We start from the raw sequence: 24,947 nt of genomic DNA, 5'->3' as shown, positions 1-24,947 counted from the left end.
GATCTAACCATGAGGGTCCCATTCTTGCAACAACAATTAAAGAACACCCAGCAACTGCGTGGTCTCATGTATAAACGTGTCATGTACTTAGAGTCCAAAACTTTATAATTTCATACAGCATTTAAATGTATATGAAGATGTGACAGCAGTTAAGGACACCCAGCAATCGGATTGTTTTTTTCACAACCAATTTTATTGAGCAAAGTAGGCAAGAAAACCGTGGCACCCCACAGATCGGAGATCACCACCAACAATACAGACACAGTATATCAGATGAGTAGCAAATGGTCAAGCAGGCACCGAAAAGAGGCTCAATATGAATTAACCCCCAACCCACCCTACCCCGCAACCTCCCGTCCCCCCCAACTCCCAGAAACTCCCCCCCACCCCTCCCACCCACGTGCACATGTAGCAGCAAACAAAGGGTGTAGGTGTAGTGCGACAGGAGTGTCGCAGAATCGGGCCAACAATGTCCATACAATCAAATGTCCTCTTCCCGCTCCGCGGGGGGGTCCAGCGTCAGACCTCGGTAGCCGGCCCACCGCTTCCAAATTTTGTAGTGTTTGCGTGGACAGCCCCTCGCCTCAAAGATCGGCTTTTCCAGGCCCATGTAATAGTCCAATCCAGCTTTCCACGCAGACAGGGGGGGGGGGCCCTCACTCCCTTCCATGCCCGGGCTAGGTCCCGCTTGGCAACAACGAGCCCCAAAAGCAGCAGATGACATTTATAGATGTTCCCACCAATGCCCTCCATAATATGCAGCAACCCCAGCCGATGGGTGCGGGGAAGATCCCAGCCCAGGACCTCAGACAAACAGCTCCATACGCCTCTCCAAAAGCCAGACAATCGACCACACGACCATACAGTATGCAATAGGGATCCAGGCACAGCTCCACAGCGCAGGCACTCCGGGGATTCGATCAACCCAGCCCTCCACAATCGTACACGGGTGTAATAGGCCCGGTGCAGATACTTAAATTGGATGAGCCGGAGCCGTACAGCAATGGCGGTCCCACGCGGGGATTCTAGGGCCTCCCGCCAATCGTCCTCATCTAGGGGGCCTACGTCCACCTCCCAAGCCGCCCGTAGAGAGTGTAGGGTAGAGGAGCAATGGATAACCAGCGTCTGGTAGATACGGGACACCTTCCTATCCCCCAGGTCCCCCATAAAGACTTTCGCCTCAACAGGGCTAAACTCTGGTAGGGAGTCCAGATGGGCAATGCTCGGAGTGAGGGCATGGCGCAGCTGCAAATAGCGGAAGAACTGGGACTGGGGCATTTGGAACTCAGTGCGAAGTTCCATCGAAGGATTTGAGGGTAGTGCCGGACATAACCTGGCCCAGTAGTGAGATGCCAATCGCCTCCCAGCCCTCAAAACCGGCCAGGGCCGAAAGCTCCGGGAGCAGGCCATTATGCCAAAGTGGTGTCTCCGCCGTCAATTTGCCCCACCAGCCCATGCGGCGTAGGGCCTGTCTCCACACTGCAAAGACCACTCTAGTGACCGATGGTAGTGCACGACGCAGACGGGCTGAGTACAGAATGGTGTGTAGTGTTTTATCACCCATAAGCCACCGCTCCACAGCATACGCCGGGTCTCCTCTGTCGCTGTACCACCACTCATTAAGGACAAGCAGGTGAGAAGCCTGGTAGTAAGATAGGAGATCAGAGGTGGCCAGGCCCCCGCAATAGGTAGATAGGAAGCACGTCTTCAACGCCACTCTGGCCGCTCCGCCAGCCCACAGAAAACGACCCAGTGTTGAGTTAACCTGGCGAAACCACTGCGGGCCAATAGGGTAAGGGAAGTTCTGTAGCTGGTACAACAGGCGTGGGAGCGCCACCATTTTGAAGATGGCCGATCTTCCAAAGATAGTCAGAGGCATTCTGGACCAAGTCTTGATATCGGCCTGGACCCGTTCCCACACCGGCAGGACACCACGGTCCCAAGCAACGGCGCGCGACTCCTAGAGAAAGACGCCAAGGTATTTCAGCCCATCGGTTGCAACGCACAGTCCTGCTGCCCAGGGGTCCGCCACGGCCCCACCACCCAGCACCCATAAAGTTGATTTGTGAAGGTTGAGCCGAAGGCCGGAGATCTCGCCAAATATGCGCATGACCTCCAGAAGCCGGGGTCCTGAGTGTTGTAGGTCAGTGAGGAAAAAGAGGATATCGTCCGCATATAATGCAATTCTATCCACCAGTTCACCACTCCACACAAACCCGCGTATCTGCGCATCAGCACGCACCCGAGATGCTAGGGGCTCCATCGCTAGGGCAAACAGGTATGGGGACAATGGGCAACCCTGTCGGGTACCCCGACCAATCCGAAAGCGCCCGGACGTGGCACCGGCCACCCGAACCGAGGCCGTGACGTTGGTGTACAGTAATTTCAGGTATGATAGGAACACTGGACCCAGGTTGAGGCGGGGCAAGAGTGCAAACAAGTATGTCCAACTCACAGAGTCAAAGGCCTTGTCCATATCCGCTAGTAGGAGTGCCGCCTGCTCGTCCCGAGCCCCCATGGCATCCACCGCCGCCTGTGCCCGCCGGATATTATGGCGAGTTGCCCTACGGGGCATAAACCCGGCCTGGTCAGGGTGGACCAGGTCCGCAATATAGGGCAGTAGGCGGTTCGCCAAGGCCTTCGCCAAGATTTTGGCCTCTATTTTTATTAGCGAGATGGGTCGGTATGAATCGTGCCTGTCCGGTGCCCTGCCCGGCTTCAGAAACACCACGATCTCGGCATGGCGCCAATCCGGCGGTAACTCCCCCTGAACCCGTGCTGCCTCAAGCGCGCGTCTATACTGAAGCCCCAGCTGGAGGTGAAACTTTTTGTAGAATTCGCACGGATAACCACTCTGGCCCGGCGCCTTCCCCGTGTTGAGCTGTCCCAGCGCCTCCCCGAGTTCCTCAGCAGAGAGCGGGACGTCCAGCGTAGTTCTAGTGTCATCGGAGACGGCCTGTGGCAACAAGTCATCCAGATATGTGGATATCTCCTCCGCCTCTAGGGAGTCCCGGGGGGCATACTGTGCTTCGAAGTAATGGGCAAAGTCTGCCGCGAGGCGGGCCGGGTCTGTCACCACCGAGCCGTCCTCTGCCGTGAGGCCCGGCAACGTGAGTGGCTGGAAGGTAGCCTGACAGTCTGTGGAGCATCGTGCAGGACTTGTCGCCCCATTGATAAATCCTACTACGCGTGGCAAGCCACGCCTGTCTGGCCTCATCGTGTAGAACCGAGGCATAGGATTGCTGCGCCTGCAAGAGCTGCCGTATCACAGCCTCATCCCCCTCCTCCCGGCCACGTTGTTCTAAGATCTCTACCCGAGCGGCAGCGGCCATACTGGCCTCCCGATGTTTCCGTCGGGCGGCTGCACACCAAGCGATGTCCACTCCCCGTATCGTGGGCTTCAGCGCCTCCCACACCACCACTGCGTCAACGTCTCCCACAAGGTTATCACGCCAATAATTATCAACCGCCTCGCGCAAGTGATGCACATATTCAGGTTCCTGTAGGTGCCACGAGGACATCCGCCAACGGAACGGCTGCCGTTTCGTGGGAAGGTCTATGGTAGCCATAACGGGGGAGTGATCAGACAGACCCCTGGGCAGGATAGCAGCGTCACTCACACGGCTCAAACAGGCACCAGGCATAAAGATGTAGTCAAGTCTCGAGAAGGAACCATGCACCGCCGACACATACGTGAACTCACGCGCAGCAGGATGAAAATGGCGCCACACATTCACCCAGCCCAAGCTGTCCGCCGTTGCACGCAGCCTAGTATGCGGGGTAGGAGGGGAAGGATCCACAGCCACAGGCAATCGTCTCTGGCGGTCCGATCCCACATCCATAACTTCATTCCAATCACCCCCAACCACCGTCAACATATCTGGGATTTCATCCCACACCGCAAACAGTCTCTCCGACAGGGCCCACTGCATAGGAGGAGGGGCATAGACGCTACCAAAGACCACTGGTTCGGCACCCATCTTTCCCTTGATAAAGACAAAGCGGCCCTGAGGGTCTATCCACTGCTTTTCATGAACGTATGCCACCCTGCGATGAACCAAGATGGCCACTCCCCTCGATCCCCTCGCAAAGCCGGCATGATAAACCTGTTGAAAGCCGAATCTCTGAAGGCTAAGGACCTTGGAGCCCAGCATATGAGTTTCTTGGAGCAACAGCACATCCACCGCCTCCCTCTTCCCCCAGCGCAACACGGCTCCACGTTTGATTTTATCGAGCATCCCCCTCACATTCCACGTTACAACACGAATGGACTTATTAGGGAGCACAGCAGTTTGATCAGCCATTGTCCAGACGGTCCCCCCCACTAGGCCCCCCGCGTCACCCCGGCGCACCCCACCACTCACTCAATCCGACAGCAATATACACGTGCGGTTCCACCCACCCAACCCCAGACCTCCCCACCCCACCCCAGTCCTAAACCCCCCCGAACAGCAACAAACCAACTCCCCCAACATCCCCATCCCAGCTCCCCCCACCCCTATACCTCATAGAACATTGAAGTATCTGTCGCGGCATGGATAGACCCGGGTCCAAAACAGAGGACCTGAGGCCAGCCATACCAAAGGATCCCAACATCCCGATCACCACACACACCCCCCCACCCCCCGACAACACCCACAACTCGTGAGGGTCTAAGGCCCTTGGAAGTCGCCTCCCGAGCCCCAACAGCGTCACCACATGTAGCCTCAAAATGTCTCGAAAGTAGGCAGTCTGGCATCAATGGAACCCCCATACAACAGCCCCACTAGCTGATCCATTACAAAGTAGGGCAACACATTACCGGAGAGGACTAGGGTCCAGGCCCCACCAGGGTTCAACTGCCAGCATCTGAGTGTTCAGAGTCCATTGTTCCACTAGTCTGTGTCGCACTAGCGGAGGCTGACCGCTTGCGTGATCTGGACCTCCGATGTCGTCCTTTTCGGTTTTGGCGGTTCGTCCGCTCCTGCGATGATCCCCTCGACCCGCCCGGGTCCAGCCCCGGCTGGGCATGCGGCCGAATCCTGACTGCTTCGTCCGTCCATCGAAAGACCTCCTCCGGTGAATCAAAGAAATGCGTCCGGGACTGGTATACCACCCGCAGGCGGGCCGGGTACAGCAGGGAGGACTCGAGCTTCAGGCCCCGCAACTTGGCTTTGGCGGCCACAAACGACTGTCTCTGCTGCTGCACTAGCTTCGTATAATCAAGGAAGATCATGATGGTGTGATTTTCATAGGAGAGCGGACCTTTGCTTCTTAATTCCCGCAATATGACATTGCGGTCATGATAGTTCAAGAGTCTTGCAATGACAGGCCGAGGACGCTCACCCTCCGGCGGCCGCTGTGTCAAGGCCCTGTGTGCACGCTCGATCACAAAACAAGTGGACAGTGCCCCCGCCGGGAGCCAGCCCTCCAGCCATCGGGTCAAAAACTGTTCCATATCATCCTTCTCACACCTCTCCGGAAAACCGATAAAGCGAAGGTTGTTCCTTCGTGCGCGCCCTTCGGCATCTTCCACTCGGGAAGCGAGAGTTTTTTGGGTACGCTCCATCTCCGCCATTTTCTGCTTCAGCGTGCCAATGTCCGTCTCCGTCACCGAGAGTCGGGATTCGGTCTCAGTAATCCGCTCTACTGCATTGCGGAGATCTTGGCGCAGCAGTGTAACGTCTGCACCCACAGCGCCGATCTTGGCATCGAGCATGTCCCGGGACTTGCTGATGGCCGCCAAGATCGTCGTGTTGTCCGGCCCCGTCCCGCCGCCGCCACCGGGCGCCCCAGATCCACCACTGGGCCCCGTAAATTTGTCGATAGGGCCCTGCTTAGGCGAGCCTCCTCCACCACCTCTGGTCATGGCCGCTCGTAGTCTCAACGTTGCCACTCCTTGGGCGGCCGCCTTTGGCCCCGTCACCGGATACTTCCACCCAGCCGGGCCGCACACCTCGAGAGCAGGGCCGACACCTTCCGCGACAGTTCTCAGCAAAGCCCCAGGAGCAGACCCTCAGCGGTGGGCGCAGGAAGCCTCGGGCCCTGGATCAGGGCGCAGCCGCAAGTGTCTTTGGGATGAGGAGCGACAACCACCGCGTCCGGTCTAGGCCAGTCTCAATGTCACGAAACTCGAGGCCCCGGTCTCACAAGGGCGGGGCAGGCCTCCATCACGCCGCGTCGCCTGAAAAGGTTCTCCAAGGCACGGCGCCAGAACTCAGGGCACCTCTGCGACTCATTGGCAACTGGAACTGTAGAGTCTGGCCGGGACCCGCCCAGCTGACGCGGCCTCCGGCCATCTGCCACCAACCGCCTCCCGGCGTCCTGAAAATCGAGGTCCCGGGTCCAGCGCTAGTCACTAGGCCGCACTCCGCCGCCGGCGCCTTCGGTCCCCGGGAGAGATGGAACCACGGGAGCAGCACACCGGAGGGATCAGAGCACACCCAGGAACAGATGCCACTCACGTGGTATCAACAGTGGGCTCGGGGGCCAGGATAAATGAGCAAATTGTGTCCGGGCCGGCGGGAGCTCTACAAGGCTGCGACCGCCATCTTCGCCCGCCAAGCCACGCCCCCTCGCAATCGGATTGTTTTGATGATTTCCCAATATAAATATATATCTAATCTTCGTTGGCCAAAACAGTGAGTGAGTGTCATGACTAACACAAACCCTTCATGGAGAGGAAGTTGGTGAGTCAAAAATAAAGGTCGTTTTTATCTGATCCTGGTAAAGTACTGGAATCGAGGGCGGATGTAAAGGAGGAATGAATGAAGGTTGTTGTTATCTGATCCTGGTAAAGTACCAGATTAGAGGGGGGATGTAGAACAATAGTAGTTATATTATTATTTATTATTATTATTATTATTATTATTATTATTATTATTATTATTATTATTATTATTATTATATATTATCACCATGGGAAGAGAATCTATGCCTTTGGTAAAATACCTCACTTTTCCCAGATTCTACTATGTCCCACTGTTCCTATACTCCTTTTTGTAAGCTGCACATCCTCTTAACTTATCTTGGGCAATCGAACTAATAAATGATAATTTGTCAAAGATAGCCACAAACTGACCAAACCTGGGGGAAAAAAACATATCTATACTGGGTTTAATCTATTCTTCTGATCATTCCAATAAACATCTTGGTAAGGACATCAACAAGAGCTGAGTAGCTTGATTCCCCAGTCGATATCGCCCATACGGTGTAGCTGTTGCACATAACATAATATTTCTATAAGTTAAGGCTAGATTTAAAAAACATATTTACCACAAGAGCATTCTTAACTATGGGTCTTTGTCTTCCAGCTGTATTGTCCCAAATGTTCATCATAGGAAATTGTGCAGTTCAGCATCTGCATTTAGGCCCCATGGTATCTCTGTTCCTTTCATGATGATCGACCTAGATTCTGCTTGTCTCAGTAACTGATCAGTATCTCCACCCCTGATGTTCTGGGGGATATATATATATGATACACGTATATGATACACACGCAGACGGACAGGCCATGGTTAGTATCTTGAAAGCGACCTTGGCTTTAAAAGTGTATGGCACTCTGTAAGTGAGACCCAGTCAATTTTGTGCTGTCTGAAAATGTAGCACACTTTATTTGCTATAAATTCCCCTATACGGTACGTTACCATAATACCACAATAACATAAAGGAGAAAGGGTAGAGCCTGTGCATGGTGGCTGAAACAACATGCTCCGTGTATTTTTAACTAAGGTTCAGAACACCTGCCGCCTTTAAGGTTGGAGCCATTACGACTTTAACTGGAATCAAGGCTGATGCCCTTATAATGCAAGGCTTGTAACTTTTTCAGACTGTTTATACTTGAAATAACGCGGTGATGGCCCACTTTACCAGGGCTCAAGCCCAGGGATTCATTTGCATGCGTTCAATGTCAGTCCTTTCTTGTCACCAAATGTTTGAATGCTTATTGTAAAGTTCGACGCCCAGATATAGAAATGAGAGCGCACTCATCTTCAGTTGATGGCAGGGGAACACGCTTCATTTAGCTTAGTAGTGTTTTTGCCCTGCTTCTCCTAGATCACTCGTAGGATCCCACAACCGCATACATTGGAGGGATCTTTTAACCTTTTTACTTCCAGAAAATCCAATGAGTTTTTAGTTGTTTATATTAATAGTAAATATAACTTAAAATAAAACACTCAAACTTCCTTGCAGAATAAAAAGCGCTTTTTGTTATCATTTTTAAACCCCTTTATAGCACACTAGATTTTCTTAACGATTAATTGCCAATGATTCCACTTTTGCTTTATTATTTATTCCTCAGGAAGAGCTTGAAAATGCAAAGAAATTTCTGTATTATGAGATGGGCTACAAGGCACGCTCGGAACAACTCACAGATCGGTCTGAAATCAACCTCACACCTTCTGATGTGGACAGGTAAATATAACTGTGATTCAGCTTGACTCGACCTGTGATGTGCAGCCAGATGAACATAAACACACGACTGAAAGCAAGAGCGAGCAGGTGCAAGTTGGCGGACATCTGTGTCAAAAGACTGGAAGAACGAGGGCAGTGGGACGGTGGTTATTAAGCTGCTAGCAGATACCACAGAAATGTTGCTGGCGGTGATTGCATGTGTAAGAAAATGTGCTAGGGGTGACAATCATAGGTATCAACTAGGTGCAAAATCAGCCTATGGCATAACTCTTTCCTTTACGCCAGGGTCAAGATCAGGTGAAAAAACACAAGCGAAACCTGGAAGTAATTTATTGGGGGCAGATCCACAAAAGTATTTGAGTAAGCAACTAGTATTGCAGAAGGACTGTTATACACCCTCTTAACATGGCTTTATGAATTGGCCCGTGAAAATTTAACTTCCTGTTAGTAAAAGTGCAAAGTGAGCACAGTCCTTTCTATTTGTGCTAATTTGGTATACGATTTTAGGCGTTTTGAGAGAAAGCATGAAGGCGTGCAAGAGTACAGGGTACTGTAGGTACTGTAGGAGTATTACATCTGTACTCCAAAATGATGTAGTGAATAGGATCCCTATATGTGTTGTGCTGTTATTACCTCGTGGGGTTAAATGAAAGTTAAAGTTTGTTATATAAGGGGGCACTTAGTCATGCTAATGTCTTGATTTACCGATGTCATATTCCGTTTCACTGTCAAAACCAGTGGCACCTGTCGAAATTGTAGTATTCCAGTTCTCAGATTTGGGGATCTGGTAAAGGTTTGTCTTAATTGTGATGCAATCCTTTAAAACGATACTTTGCACTTGCTTTTTTTCTTGTTTTGTCCTCATATTACCAATATCTGAAAAACCAGGCCTTTCTGCAAAACCTGTCCCGACCTCATGCCAGTGCATTATATCTGTGGCCCTGTCAATCCATTCCTACCAGTTTCCTGGTTACTGGCTTTGCGCAGGTGTAATCATAGGACACTTCCTTAAGACATTGCCATTCCACACCATCTTTGGAAATCGTCCCATATCCTGCTACGGCACCCCCCCCCACCACCCCCTTTACCTCACCCCTACCCCCTTTACCTCACCCCCTACCCCCCCTTTACCTCACCCCTACCCCCCCTTTACCTCACCCCCTACCCCCCTTTACCACAGCCCCCTCCCAGATCCGATTTCTAGTCTACATACACTTCTAACCGCCTGGAGCCAATCAGGCCCATTGGGAGGTAGGGGATCCGTTACACGCTTACAAATGTCTCTTCTAGCTAAGAGCATCAAATACAACAGCAAGGCCTTCCTAACTCTTGTTAAGGGTTGACTGGGGCAGACTTCCACCCCCATCAACACCAATGCTGAGCTCAGCATTATATTTTCCCCGAGAATATCCTTGACCACCTTCTCCACCTCCTGCCAATAGGCCTTTAATTCAGGGCAACTAAACAAACCTATGTGGGTCATCGGCTCTTAAAAAAATACCACATCTTCGTCATCTTGGTATCGGTTCATGCACAAACTTTTTCAGATTGGCTGGTTTAACCACCGAGTGCAACAGTTTTACAGAAAGTTGCCAAATTGTTTGTAGCTCAGTCCCCTGAATAACTCCTTTCCATAGTGAGTATGGTGCCTTCAATTTCCTGTCCTCTGCATTGTGTAGTGTCTAGTACAAATACACAACCTCCTGCTTCGTGGGGACTCATCCTGCAGCTTTAAATCGAATTCCCCCCCCCCCCCCACCCACCCCAATCTCCTGTCAATTGGCTGCGACCCAAGATGATAGCTGTAGGTCTTTAAATCTAGAAAAGGAGTTACCAGTCTTTGCCATTAACACTTCCCTGGGCAACATTCCCTGCACTGTTAAGAGATCGCCTCCCATACTTCAATTCCAGCCCTTCTTAATGGAAGACTCAGCTCGTCTTTAAGACACTGAGGCGTGCTTAGTGAGTCCCAGGTTGGGGAGAAATCAAAAAAAGTAGCTCATGCCCAGAATCCTCCTAACTCCCAGCCAAAGGGTTAGTGCAGCCTTTAAAGTCTTCAACCAAACCTTTTTGAAGAACTTCCGTGCCCCAAACTTGTACAAAAAACCTTTAGAGTCCCACTCCCTCACCATCTCTTCCAACATACCTCCCCATATTAGGGGCCCCGGTGTACCCATGAGCGCTCTACAACTTTTAAACTGGAAGGCCATACATTATAATTTTACATCTGGAAAAGCCAATCCGCAGATTAGAATATTTTTAGTATTTTGACAGTGAGACTGGCTAAACTGGCACCTCATTTAATACACTTGGACCAGATGGGATTTGTCCCAGGGAGGCATATTCATGAACTTACCCAGAAATTCATTGGTAGTATAGACCTTCTCATAGCCCTTTCAATCCCCCTTGCTGTAGTTACATTGGACTTTCTAAGGCCTTCAATCGTGTTTGCTGGGCTTTTCTGTGGGAAGTCCTGGCGATAATTGATTTTGGTCTCTTTATTGCTACATTAAAAGCTTTATATGAGCACTCAACAGCTAGGATACTTCTTAATTGTTCCCTTACAAGACGCTTGTTAATCACTAGGGGCAGTCAGCTGGGTTGTCCTCTATCCCCACCGTTGTTTGATATTTATATCAAGCCACTTGCTCAGCTTTTGCAGTGGGACGGTCAGGTTATCCCTTTGAGTTCAGACTGCTACAAAAATTAAGTTGCATTGTATGCAGATGACCTTACATTATTTACTTCAGACCCGGTCCAGACTATTCCTAGGGTGGACATTTTGGTGAAAGAATATGGGGCATTATCTGGATATTTGGTAAATAATCTGAAGTCTGGGATAATGTGTTGGAACGTAGAAGACTGGAGAGGGGAAGTACAGGACGAGCTTAGGTATCTTGGTGTAAGTATTTTAAAGTCATTAGAGGAGATACTTTGCACTTGCAATGTATTTGTTTCATGAAGGCTGCTAATAATTTTCCAGCACTGTGTATTTTTTTTTTTGTGCTACCAAAAGTACAATTTCTCATGAGACCCATGCTGCTTGTGGCAAAATGGTGCACTCCACATCCTTCATTTGCTTTATGCAAGCAAATATTGGTCTATATGAGGGTGTTGGGTAGTTAATAAATATACAACTATCACTCTTCAAGGCATTCAATGCTATATGGGGAAACACTGGGGTTTTGTCGTTTTACCCAATGTATATTTGTAAGGTTTTGTGGCTTTATTTATATTGGAATGTAATCGTTGGGGCAAAGATCGATCAATAGAAAGTTGAAAATGTATTTGCCTGGGACCACAAATTTCCATTTATTTATTTATTTGAAAAGTTTTATATAGCGCTTGCTAGACCCGGAGGTATCAGATCGCTATACATGAGGATCAGTGATTTACATGTTACATAATTACATCAATTACAGGAGTCAAGTATAGACATAGGAGAAAAACATGAGATTACAGAATAATATGGGTAATTAGCACGTAGTATAGCCAAGACGCAAGTCTTCTACAGTACACAACATACTCAGAATATAATGCTTTCATTTCCATGCTGTGAAAGTGGGAGATGGGGTGTAGTCCTCCTTTTAGGTTTCTAAAACTCCGGATATTTACTTTCATGTGCTAATATATATACACACACACACACACACACATCTCAAACCCCAAAGAAACATCCCAGTTCGGATGCAGGAAGGGCACTCAAAATGAGGAAACTTTTTCTTTGTTTTATTTAAATTATTGCATCAAGAAGCCCCCATGCACGGCAGAAACTTTAGTGATGAAATGGAGGCTGGAGCAGCAGTGAAAGGTCCAACGTTGAGCGTCAAAAGACTCACTTGACAGGGGACCTGACAAGCTGCAGGAAGCCCCCCTTTCATTATCTTGGAGATTGAACTGATGTAAGGACCAGGGCACTGGGGATATTGGCCTGTGGCGAGGAGAGGTACAAGACATCCTTTGCCAACCCCCCCTCCCACTTGGCATGGTTCTATGCAAAATGTTATTTTTACCCTGCTTTAACCAGCACAATTTAGGAACAGGAATCGGAGAGACTGACGCCTCATTTTTTTGGTCTTCTCAGTTTTCCCATCTCAGCTCGGGCACTTGTTCTTTCGTCTCCATATCTTTTTGTATTCTGCTAGGTGGCATTTTTTTCAATTTAGAATTCTTTACAACATCACCTTCAATTGAAGGGCAGTGTGCTAGTTGTCCTGTGTTGAACTCCAATTTCCCAATCCTGTGCTGGTGTTGCAAGACTGAGCTGTCCGCCTTATATATATTACTCTATTTGTTATTAAATGTGCCTGACATGATTTTGACAACTTCGAAATATGAAGATAGGAGAGTTCTTTTTACTGTTGCAGCTTGTTGTCTTTGCACTATAGCGCAGCGTTGAACACTCAGTGATATTATTCTTTGATTTGCACAAGCAGGGGCTGGATTTGAATCCTCCCTTTATAATATGATTCTAACATCTCATATACATGTTAACTTCCATTTGAATAGATCTCATTCATATAAATGCTAAATCTGATAGTAGAAGTGAGAATATAGTGCTACTCTGGAGATGTGAGCCTTCTGTATAATGTAGAATTGCTAGGGGAGGTTAAAACCATGAGGAATAGCTTGTTAAGTGAGTGATACTAATACATATCGCCATCTTCTAACGTAGGTTGTTAAACAGATCCAGTTGGAACATTTCCCCTCTGCTCTGTATACTCTAGGCTTCCACCCCTCCTACCGCTGATTACTGCTAAACTCAGCTGATCTATTAAGATCACCACAGATAACCAGAGGACAAGGTTAGGTTGCCAGTTCTACCTCGAGGTCTTCAAAAATCTCTGGGTCATCTTGGTTTGACCCATATATTTCACAGGTTGTGTAGCCTAGCTCTAGTTCGACCACTGCCCACCGCCCTAGTGTGTCTGACAATTTACGCTAAGCCTTCCCGATAGCAACTTTTGCAAAAATCGCAACCTCCTGCATATTGTAACTCTGGGAATTGCAGGCCAGCATATTATATCCCCCATACCCATCAGATTCCTTTTCCACATGGGATATGTATCTCCTGTACACACACAACATCAAGCGTATTCGATCTTACAAACTAAGCCAACCTTTGCCTCTTGCTTCTGTCGTTCAAGCCATCCACATTTATTGTGCATACATTTATCCTACCCATTTAAGCCTGATTTAAACCAGCCTGGTTGCCTTAATCCACTCATAACATAACAGTTGTGCAATAGCCTTTGTTTCATCCATGGGTATATATATTTTAGAATTTTGTGCTCCCACCACCATCCCGCCCCACCCTTGCCCTTGTCACCCCTTATCCCACTACCCCCCACCACCCTTGAGAAGCGCTCAGACTAAGGTCTGGCGTGAGATGGGCGTAGCAAACATGACCAGGAACTATATATTAAAAACAGCCTTACATATGCTAACCTGTGATAGTTCCTACCAATGCTTTGTGATTATTTATTTGTATTTGGATATATATTAATGTTTATTTATATTTTCAGTTTTATTTTCCCGTGATTATAGTCTTATCTTATTTTGCTCCTAAATAGTGACATATTAATCAGGTCCGTCAAAGCAGAATTAAAGGTCTCTTTTGTTTAGGTTTTTAGGCGTTACAGATATTCTTTTGCCCTAATTTCAGAGGAAAAAATTGTGATTGCCTCCTCAAATCACTTTTAGCTGTGCTGCAGTAATCAGGAAGGCTTGTACGTTCTTGACTTGTAAGGGCTTGATCAACTGTCTTAGCCGCCTACGTCTTTCCACCGTAGGGTGTCAAAATCCGGGCGTACAAAGAAAAATACCACCCCGCTGGTACTCTTTGGCTCGGCAAAAAGAACAATTGATGCACATCATGCAGAACAAAGTCATACATTCACCCCAGTACAGAGATCTGAGCCTAAATCCATAATTTTTTTGCTCACCATGCCATTCCAGTTTGGACCTAGCAATATGCAAATCAGTCTTGAACCTGCGCCCAATGGGAACAGTCCAGCCCGAACTGCCAGACCAGGTCCTCCCTGGACTGGAAACAAGCATCCTAGGACCGGTTTCGGGCTTTCAGCCCTCATCAGCCAGGATAGATTGATTCCAGTGGCAAGGAGAGCACACGACTCACGTCTGAGCATATCTATCCTACTTGGGGTGGCAAATGCAAAAACAACACTTGATGGACAGAATGCAGAACAATGTCATACATTCACCCCGGTACAGAGATCTGGGCCTAAATCCATTGTGGTTTTGCTCACCATGCCTTTCCAGTTTGAACCCTGCCATATGAAAATCAGTCTTGACCTTGTGCCACATGGGAACAGTCCAGCCCGAACTGCCAAGCTGGTCCTCCCTGGACTGGAAACAAGCATCCTAGGACCGGTTTCGGGCTTTCAGCCCTCATCAGCCAGGATAGCTTGATTCCAGTGGCATGGAGAGCACAGGACTCACGTCTGAGCATACCCGTCCCACTCGGGGTGACAAATGCAAAAACAATTATTGATGGACAGAATGCTGTACAATGTCATACATTCGCCCCAGTACAGAGATCTGGGTCTAAATCCATTGTTTTTTTGCTCACCATGCCATTCCAGTTTGAACCCAGCCATATGCAAATCAGTCTTGACCCTGTGTCCCTAGTAAGGTGGAACTAGATTTATCCAGGGACAGTACATTAAATGCTTCTAGCGGGCCTGTAGCACATATTGTGTGATCTCCTTAAGTAGGCTTTTGTCTCAGGCCTGCAATTACAGCCTGTGTGCATTTTTAAAGTGGCAATTTTGCAGTGTCTAAACCTCCCTTTTTAATATGTATAAGTAACCTCTGGTGTAGGCCCTAAACATCCCATTGAGCAGGCTGCCTTGCAATTAAAAGATAGGACATGCGATTTAAAGTTTTACTTATCCTCGTAGTAAAACATTCCCAAATTCGTTTTTCATTACTGTCAGACCTACCTCTCCATAGAATAACATTGGGTTACACTTTTACATTTAAGTGCTAATGTTTAATTGGGAACAAGTAGAAATGTATTCTTTGCACTCAAATGTATTGTAGTTTAAATCCTGTTTAATGGTAAAGTCCAGTTTTAGATTACAATTTTGAAAATGCAATCTTTAGAAAGTTGCCATTTTCCTTCCCTAAACTGTTAGGCCTTTTAGGAGTTTCCAGCTGCCTGGGCTTGTAAATTGTTCCCCCATCAAGAATTTGTATTGGGTATTCAGCGAACAACAGGATCTTGGGTGTAGCTGGGAGAGGGCTACTCTTCCAGAATGGGAGGCACAGGGTTATTCCGTGCCGTACTTACATTTCAACAGGTTGCTTCCAGCCCACTCACAAACTAACTTGACACACCCTTTTGTCACTCAGACATTTTGAAGCCTGGGCAAGGGAGGAACTGGGAAGGAAGAGCTTTCCAGAACCTGATGTCGGGGTGGATTGGAAGTTTCCCCCAAGCCGAAGGTCAGCACCAGGTATAAGTATTGGATCTCCTGATCCACTCATAAATACACTCCTGGAGCTGTAGACAATTCACCAGAAGGACTGCCTTGTTCCCCAGAGGACTGAACAACTGCTTGATGTCTGCCTTGCCTTCAGAGGTAGCCTAACTACCAGTGGGTTAAGTCCAATTTAATCTAGTGACTTTTGCGGTCACCATGACAAGGATTGTGGTTGTTTCTTGAGAAGGGAGTTCACTCTGATCAATCAAAAACCCAATTTCAAGCACTAAGTTTCTCACCTGTTTTCAAGCTATTCTCTCTAGTTCTTTCCTAGCTGTAAAGGGAAAGCACATTTCTTGACAGTCTTGGTATGTGAGCTTTGAAACAGAAGACTTGTGGTATGAAGCATGTAGAAAACCATTTTTTATTATTTATCATTATTATATGCTTTTGAGTTGTTATAGCAAAGACGGAACAACAGAACACTTTCCTTTTTTATGCATGTATTGAAGCTAACTACTTCAAAGAAAGGTGGTCTTGTTTAGAAGTACACAGACATTGCGGAGGAAGAACATTATAGATCTGAAAGAGACACGTTGGTGATAGATTCCTTACCTTAGAATATCCCCAGGCGTCAGACTGGATCCGGAATTTTTTTGCGTAGCAATATCCCTGCGCGTTGGTAGGCGTCGTCCGCGGCTCCGCGGCCGGCGTCGTTAGCGCCGGAATGACGTCGTCTGAGTACTTAGACGCCGCCCATGAGCACTGACGTCAGTTCTTCTTTTTCCGCTCCAGCTAGCGCAGATCCGGAGAAGCTCTACCCCTAGTAATTTTTTGACTAAACTTTTTGATCTTTTGATCATTTCTTTCTTCGAGTCTTCGACTCTATCGGTGCCGGTAGGGATGCCCGGGTTCAAACCCTGCTCGAAGTGCGACCGACTGATGTCGGTTACGGACCCCCTCGCCGGTGCCTGAAGTGTTTAGGCCTCGACCACGACGACCGCACCTGCTCCAACTGCCGGGCCCTGACGTCTAAAGAAAGGCGGGAGTGGTCCCGCAAGCGACTCGAGCTCCGGCAGTCAGCCCGCGCCGTTCCAGGTCCCGGTCCTGGTCCCACAGGAGGTCGAGGGACCGGTCGCGGGGTCGGAGTTATCGCAGCTCCGGGAGTGGACATCGGTCGTCAGGATCCAAGTCCTCAGGTAAGAGGCATGAGAGGTCAGAGAGACGTCATCGCTCCTCCGACGCTCACATGATGCGGCCAGAGGTTCGGGCGACACCGCCCACGCGGCTCAGAGGGAGTCTCAAGCCTCGCCGCCTGCCCCACACCTTCGGGTCCCTGGTCACGGCGCGACGCCGGAGGAGATCGAGCGGTACCTCATGGCCATGAAGTACCTCCCTCCTCAGTCGGGTTCTGTGGTGCCTCCAGGCCCAACGGTCCCGGCTGGAAGCCCTAGCGGGTCGGGCGCTTCGGCCCCGATGCAGTCGGGTGCTTCGGCCCCGACGCCGCCGGCGACTTAGGTCCCGGCACCGCAGGACCTCACCGGATCCCCTTCCGGATCCGGGTCGTCGCCGGTCGACCTCATGACCTCACCGGCGCCATCCCCACGGGTGTCGCCTCTGGCGCCCACTGTGGACACCGTCCCCAATGTTCCCTTCAGTCCGACTCTGGCGCCGGAACGGCGCCGCTGGGCGCCACTTCCGACAGCCTCTGGAGATTTTTATTTCCATGAGGAGGCCCCGTCTGTTAATCCTGCTTTACAGGAAACGGGTGACGAGGGAGATTGGGAGGGGTCTGAGGACCCTCTGGCACTGGAGTGCCAGTCTCAACAGGACTGGACATATGAGCTTGGGGAGGCCAGTGGTATTGACACTTCGCCAGACACTGGATTTGTCTCCCCTCCGACCGTGGCTTCGGAGGAGGGGTCTACTTATAGTGTAGTGTTGACAAGGGCGGCCAAGGCCTTAAACCTTGAGCTCCCCATCGCGGCCGTGAGGACTAACCTCCTCACGGAGGTCCTCAAACCTCAGACAAGCTCCAGCGAGCCTCTGCTGCCGTTCAATGAGGCCTTATGTGACGTTCTTGTGGGCACTTGGTCCAAGCCCGCCTGTGGATAGGAATGTGGCCAGACGCTACCGCCCGGCCCCGGGCGACCCTTGCTTTTTGTCCACCCATCCCACCCCCGAGAGTCTGGTTATCCAGGCCTCCACTTCCCAGACCGCATTCCCGTCTGCTCCGCCCGATCGGCAATCCAAGAGATATGAGCAGTTCGGGAAGAAGGTGTTCTCGTCCCTAAGCTTAGGGCTGCGGTCTGTCAATACCGCCTGTCTCTTGGGCCGCTACACCCACACCCTGTGGGACGCGGTCGCGGACGTGCTGCCACAATGTCCGGAGGAGGTCCGGGCTAAACTCGCCCAAACCCTTATGGAGGGCCGAGACGCAGCGCGATATTCCATCCGGTGTGGGCTGGATACCACGGGCTCACTGGGCAGGGCGATGGCAACGACGGTGGCGGTTCGACGCCACGCCTGGTTGAGGTCCGCCAACTTTTCGGCCGATGTCCAGGCCACACTTCTGGACATGCCGTTTGATGGCCGTCGCCTCTTTGGCGACAAGGCAGACCATGCGCTTGAGCGTTTTAAGGACTCCAGGGCTACAGCAAAGTCCTTGGCCCTCTGGCTCACACGCCAGCAATCGGGTGCCTTAACCTCCTTTAGAGGCCAAGGAGGGGGTGCCCCCATACGTGCTGCCAGCCACGTGCCGCAGAATGTTCAACAGCGCGGTGGCGGCCGTAGAAACCGCCGTGGAGGCGGTTGGGGACAACGGCGAGGCCAGTCCACACCACCCTCCGCAGCACCCGCCTCAAAACCTTCCTAGTCCGAGTTTTCAGGCCCATGTGACGCCGGTGGGAGGCAGGGTTCGCCATCACCTCTCCCACTGGCGCACTGTCACGTCGGACAGGTGGGTGCTGAAAATCGTCCGAAGGGGCTACTCCCTCCCCTTCGAGGCGACCCCTCCAGCCATGCCACTGCAATTCCACTGCGTGTCGGGGGATCACTTGCAACTTCTGCAAGAGGAAGTCACGGCCCTCTTGGCCAAGGAGGCCATCGAGCGCATTCCTGGGCCGGAAGTAGGGTGTGGTTGTTACTCCCACTACTTTCTGGTACCCAAGAAGGGCAAAGGGGGCCTACGCCCTATCTTGGACCTGCGGAACGTCAACAGCTTCCTCCGGAAGGAGAAGTTCAAGATGCTGACTTTGGCACAGGTCTTAGCTGCCCTAGACCCTGGAGACTGGCTGGTAGCGTTGGACTTGCAGGACGCTTATTTTCACATCCCCGTCCTACCGGCCCACCGGCGTTACCTGCGGTTCACGGTAGGCCACGAGCACTTTCAGTTTACCGTGCTCCCCTTCGGCCTTACCAGCGCCCCACGGGTGTTCACGAAGGTGATGGCGGTGGTCGCAGCTCATCTGCGCAGGTTAGGGGTGTCGGTCTTCCCCTACCTCGACGACTGGTTGTTGAAGGCGGGCTCGCCCCAGACAGTCGTCAGACACCTCCAGACTACGGCCGACCTCCGGCACTTGCTGGGGTTCTCCATCAACGTGCCGAAGTTGCACCTGTGTCCCTCTCAGAAGCTCCTCTTCATCGGAGTGGTTCTCGACTCGGCGCAGTTTTGGGTTTACCCACCCGAACAGCGGGTTCGGGATATACAGGCTCTGATTCCAATCTTCCAGCCTTTATCCCGAGTCTCAGTCAGGTTGACACTGCGGCTTCTGGGGCTGATGGCCTCCTGCATCCTTCTGGTGCATCACGCCCGGTGGCGGATGCGGGCTCTACAGTGGGACCTGAAGTTTCAGTGGGCCCAGCATCAGGGCAACTTGTCCAATCATGTCTTGATCTCGGAGGGCACTGCGAGACAACTGCAGTGGTGGCTCACGGACCGCGATTGGGTCAGTGGCAGATCCCTCTTCCTACCCCACCCGAAGCACGTGGTTGTGACGGACGCGTCCCTCCAGGGCTGGGGAGGCCACATGGGAGAGGTGGAGATCAAAGGCCTCTGGTCTCCGGCGGAGTCCCAGCTCCATATCAACCTTTTGGAGCTGCGGGCGATTCGTCTAGCACCGAAGGCATTCCTCCCCTCTGTCCGGGGGAGTGTTCATGGACAACACCACCACCATGTGGTACTGCAACAAACAGGGCGGGGTGGGGTTGTGGACCCTATGCCAGGAGGCTCTGCGCCTCTGGCAGTGGCTGGAACATCAGGGCGTGACCCTGGTGGTTCAAGACCTGGCAGGCTCTCTGAATGCCAGGGCGGACGAACTCAGCCGTCGGTGCATGATGGATCACGAATGGCGTCTGAACTCGGACGTGGCGCAAGGTCTCTTTCAGCAATGGGGAGAGCCTTGATTAGATCTATTCGCCACAGAAGAGAACACGCAATGTCATCAGTTCTGCGTGTTGGAATTTCCAAGGCGGCACTCGCTCGGAGACGCTTTTCGTCGCGAGTGGAGTTGCGGTCTATTGTACGCCTTTCCGCCTATACCACTTCTGCCCAGAGTGCTGAAGAAGATCAGGCGCGACCGGGCCCAGGTTATCCTTGTGGCTCCGGACTGGGCACGAAGATACTGGTATCCCGAGCTACTCACCGGGTCTCCTGGCAGCAGCGCGGGGCTCCTCTCTCCTCGGGGAGCCTCGGGGACTCGGCCGGCTGCTTCTCTGCTGCGGGGGGCGGGACTTCCGGGTTGCCTGTCTCGGGCCGCGCTGCAATTGGTCAGCCGGCCCAATGCTTCCGGGTCGTCGCAGGCAGCGCGGCTTCCCGTTTTAGGCAGGCAGGCGGACTCACAGTATCCGAGGAGTGGGCTCCCTCGTGATAATTATAAATCCAAGAACGGGGCAATGCCGGGTGGGCTCAGGCCTTTCAATAAAAATATAAAGCGAGGTGGGCACTCGCTCTGCCGAAAATCGGCAACACAAAAACGGGCAGATGCCGGGTGGGCACCGGCTGCACAAAGAGTGCTCCCCAGCGCTCAGGGACAAAGTAAAGCGCTCTCAAGCGCCAAGAGAAGCGCGCTCAGCGCTAAAAGGAAAATAAAGCACTCCTAGCGCTATAAGTCAAAATAAGAACGCTTCCAGGCGCTCTAAGCAAAGTATAGCTCCAGCAAGGGTCTGGAGGCAGACAGAGGGGCAAGGCAGGGCCAGAGCCAGCTCACTGGGTCTCCAGGCAGGGAGACAATCCAAGTGGCGGTCCTCCTGGCCCCAGCAACAGCAACAGCCCCCTCTGGCAGGATCCTGGAAGAGAACAAATTGTATGGGGACACAGCCCCTTCTTATACAGTAAATCCCCTTGTCTGTGGGTGCAGGGTGGGGGAGAAACCAGTTGCAGCTGGTTTTGAAGTACTCTGTTTACCTCAACCACCCTCTCTATTCACTGGCAGGGCTAGGGTCATCAGTCGCACTACAGGGGGTGGAGCCAGCATTGTGTGGGGAAAGTCCAGGCCCATCAGGGACCAGGTGCACTCCTCCCAAGCCATCAACATGCTAATCTCACACTCACCACCGGGCAGACCCATCCAGCCTTCCTGGAGCCAGGCTCACCAGCCAGCTCCAGCCAATCACACGGCAGGCATATTTTACATTAATATGCCAAGACCTAGAAGTGGCATTTCTACCAATGACACACTCATGCCACATACACCATTGCGAAACATTCATTCTCACGAGCTCGCACATACCAAACCTGTACACCCCACGCATCAGGAACTACCAGGGACACAGACATTCCCCATGCATTCCTATCGGAGAGCAGGCCAGCCTAACTACATGCACGCACTTTACTCTGGGACACAAGGAAAAAGTGCGCACAGACCAGAAAATCATCCATACAGATCACAGATCTAAAGCAAAAAGATTAGGGGTGAACCTGCCTTAAGGGCCAAGTCCAACAGGCGCTAAGAAGGGAAAGGCGGTGCACAAGAGGACCATCTCGCGGTGGATCATCTTGTGTATCCAGGCATGTGTGCTCCCTTTGAGCCGCTCCATAACTGTCCTCTCCGTCTTCTTACTCTGAAGACTGCTTTCCTGGTTGCCATCACCTCTGCCAGGAGAGTGAGTGAGCTCTAGGCTCTTTCTTCTACACCTCCTTTCCTCTCTGTTCATGCGGACAAGGTTGTGTTGCGAACAAGACCTTCCTTCTTGCCCAAGGGTGTCACGGCCTTCCACATCGGGCAGTCCATTACTTTGCCCACCTTCTTTCAGCCTCCGCATCCCTCGAAAGAGGAAGAGAGGCTCCACCGTCTGGACCCAAAACGTGCGCTCTCTTATTATCTAGATCGCACACGCCAGTTCCGGGTGGATGACCAACCTTTCGTTGGTTACGTGGGCCCTGTTAGAAACGGGATCCCTGGCTGGCCAGGGCTCACGCCAAACTCAGTCAGAGACCACCACTCCTAAGTCAGGGCAAGGGAGTTACACGCCAAGATAACCCCTGCTCACCCTCTAGGTAACGTGGCGCGAGCAGCAAGGCTAAACTTGGAGGCGATATGAGTTAAGTATTTGCGCACGCACCCCAGCAACAACACCCAAGGCCCACCACAAAGGAAACTCCACACAAGGTTATATAAAAAATAGCCTTTGTATTATAGTAAAAACATATTAGATAACACACAAACTTTACAATGTACCAACAGGCACAGGCAGAATTTACAAGGGATTATGTACAGGACAGGGCCACATGGACCACTGTCAGGGGTAGGCACTTGTTAGAAATAATACTTGTAGGTATACACTTAGCACATAAACATATAATGACTAGCACCAAAATAGTACATGTAGCACACAACCAGTAAACACTGGTAAAGAGTAAATACCTCCTACGCAACCCTAAAACACTGTAGAAAATCACGCAGGGAACTAGGACCTTATCATCAGGACCTATAGGAACATAAACAATCACCTAAGCAGGTAATCACATAAACCATCCTCTAAGCAGGTCACTCTTAGCAAAGGGGATAAAACATGAAATACCTAAGCAGGTCACTTTTAGCAAAGGTAATGGGACATCAACAATCCTCTAAGCAGGTCACATTTAGCAAAGGGGATAAACATAAAATACCTAAGCAGGTCACTTTTAGCAAAGGTAATGGGACATCAACAATTGCACATGAGGCATTAAACACATTCAGAGGTGCAGCTTAGAACATTTGTGCAAGAATCACATCAACAAGTAACTTACAATGCGCAGGGTGCATGTAGCACAACACTAGAACTTGACCCTCAGGCCAACTGGCCTCGCAAGGGGCTGAAATGCCCTGAGTCTCAATGTCAGGGGGTCTGCGCAGGCAGCACAGAACACAAAGCCTAAACGTAGCAGTTGCCCACAAAGTGCTGGGCAACTGGTGCAGGAAAAGTTAGGGCAACGTTGGAGCCTCGTGGGCTCAAGAACACAGGTGACTGGCACCTAAGAGCTTCAGCGCTCTAAACACAATAAGATGCCCCCAGAGCCTCTCTGGGCTCGCACGACAATGGCGCCGTGGGCCTCGTGGCTTTTTCACCAGCTGTGGCGCCTTGAGGAGCCTCTCAGGGCTCGAAAGAACAATTGCGGGTGGGTGGAGCCTCTCTGGCTCAAAAACAAATGTGCCCCAGAGCCTCTTGGGCTCTAAATCAAAGAATGCCCCTTCTCGTAGGAGTCCCTCACGGGGGACTCGGGAACTAAGGCAGATGCCCCCAAGAGCCTCAACCGGCTCTTCTCACTTGGGCCGCTCTCAGGCCCGGCCCGCACACGGAAGAGGAGGGGCGGGCACCGACAATGTGCCCCGACGCCCTCCTCCCTTCCCTTGCTCCCCCGGCCCCACTGCGCACTCACCGGGTCTCCTGGCAGCAGCGCGGGGCTCCTCTCTCCTCGGGGAGCCTCGGGGACTCGGCCGGCTGCTTCTCTGCTGCGGGGGGCGGGACTTCCGGGTTGCATGTCTCGGGCCGCGCTGCAATTGGTCAGCCGGCCCAATGCTTCCGGGTCGTCGCAGGCAGCGCGGCTTCCCGTTTTAGGCAGGCAGGCGGACTCACAGTATCCGAGGAGTGGGCTCCCTCGTGATAATTATAAATCCAAGAACGGGGCAATGCCGGGTGGGCTCAGGCCTTTCAATAAAAATATAAAGCGAGGTGGGCACTCGCTCTGCCGAAAATCGGCAACACAAAAACGGGCAGATGCCGGGTGGGCACCGGCTGCACAAAGAGTGCTCCCCAGCGCTCAGGGACAAAGTAAAGCGCTCTCAAGCGCCAAGAGAAGCGCGCTCAGCGCTAAAAGGAAAATAAAGCACTCCTAGCGCTATAAGTCAAAATAAGAACGCTTCCAGGCGCTCTAAGCAAAGTATAGCTCCAGCAAGGGTCTGGAGGCAGACAGAGGGGCAAGGCAGGGCCAGAGCCAGCTCACTGGGTCTCCAGGCAGGGAGACAATCCAAGTGGCGGTCCTCCTGGCCCCAGCAACAGCAACAGCCCCCTCTGGCAGGATCCTGGAAGAGAACAAATTGTATGGGGACACAGCCCCTTCTTATACAGTAAATCCCTTTGTCTGTGGGTGCAGGGTGGGGGAGAAACCAGTTGCAGCTGGTTTTGAAGTACTCTGTTTACCTCAACCACCCTCTCTATTCACTGGCAGGGCTAGGGTCATCAGTCGCACTACAGGGGGTGGAGCCAGCATTGTGTGGGGAAAGTCCAGGCCCATCAGGGACCAGGTGCACTCCTCCCAAGCCATCAACATGCTAATCTCACACTCACCACCGGGCAGACCCATCCAGCCTTCCTGGAGCCAGGCTCACCAGCCAGCTCCAGCCAATCACACGGCAGGCATATTTTACATTAATATGCCAAGACCTAGAAGTGGCATTTCTACCAATGACACACTCATGCCACATACACCATTGCGAAACATTCATTCTCACGAGCTCGCACATACCAAACCTGTACACCCCACGCATCAGGAACTACCAGGGACACAGACATTCCCCATGCATTCCTATCGGAGAGCAGGCCAGCCTAACTACATGCACGCACTTTACTCTGGGACACAAGGAAAAAGTGCGCACAGACCAGAAAATCATCCATACAGATCACAGA

General features: G+C 51.3%; 1 protein-coding gene across 2 annotated transcripts in view; it reads left to right on the top strand.

Moving 5' to 3' along the window:
* Nucleotides 1-24,947, top strand: part of GPD2 (glycerol-3-phosphate dehydrogenase 2) — a 1,314,993-nt gene that overhangs the window by 1,008,857 nt on the left and 281,189 nt on the right. For both annotated transcript variants that reach the window (XM_086956671.1, XM_086956673.1), the window contains exon 14: nt 8,282-8,394. In XM_086956671.1, coding sequence (XP_086812797.1) covers nt 8,282-8,394 — 113 coding nt within the window. The remainder of the gene's footprint in view (nt 1-8,281; nt 8,395-24,947) is intronic.

This window comes from Lissotriton vulgaris, chromosome 2_1 (assembly GCF_964263255.1).
Source record: "Lissotriton vulgaris chromosome 2_1, aLisVul1.2, whole genome shotgun sequence".
NCBI classification, from domain to species: Eukaryota; Metazoa; Chordata; class Amphibia; order Caudata; family Salamandridae; genus Lissotriton; species Lissotriton vulgaris.
This window is presented reverse-complemented; position numbering and strand designations above follow the sequence as displayed.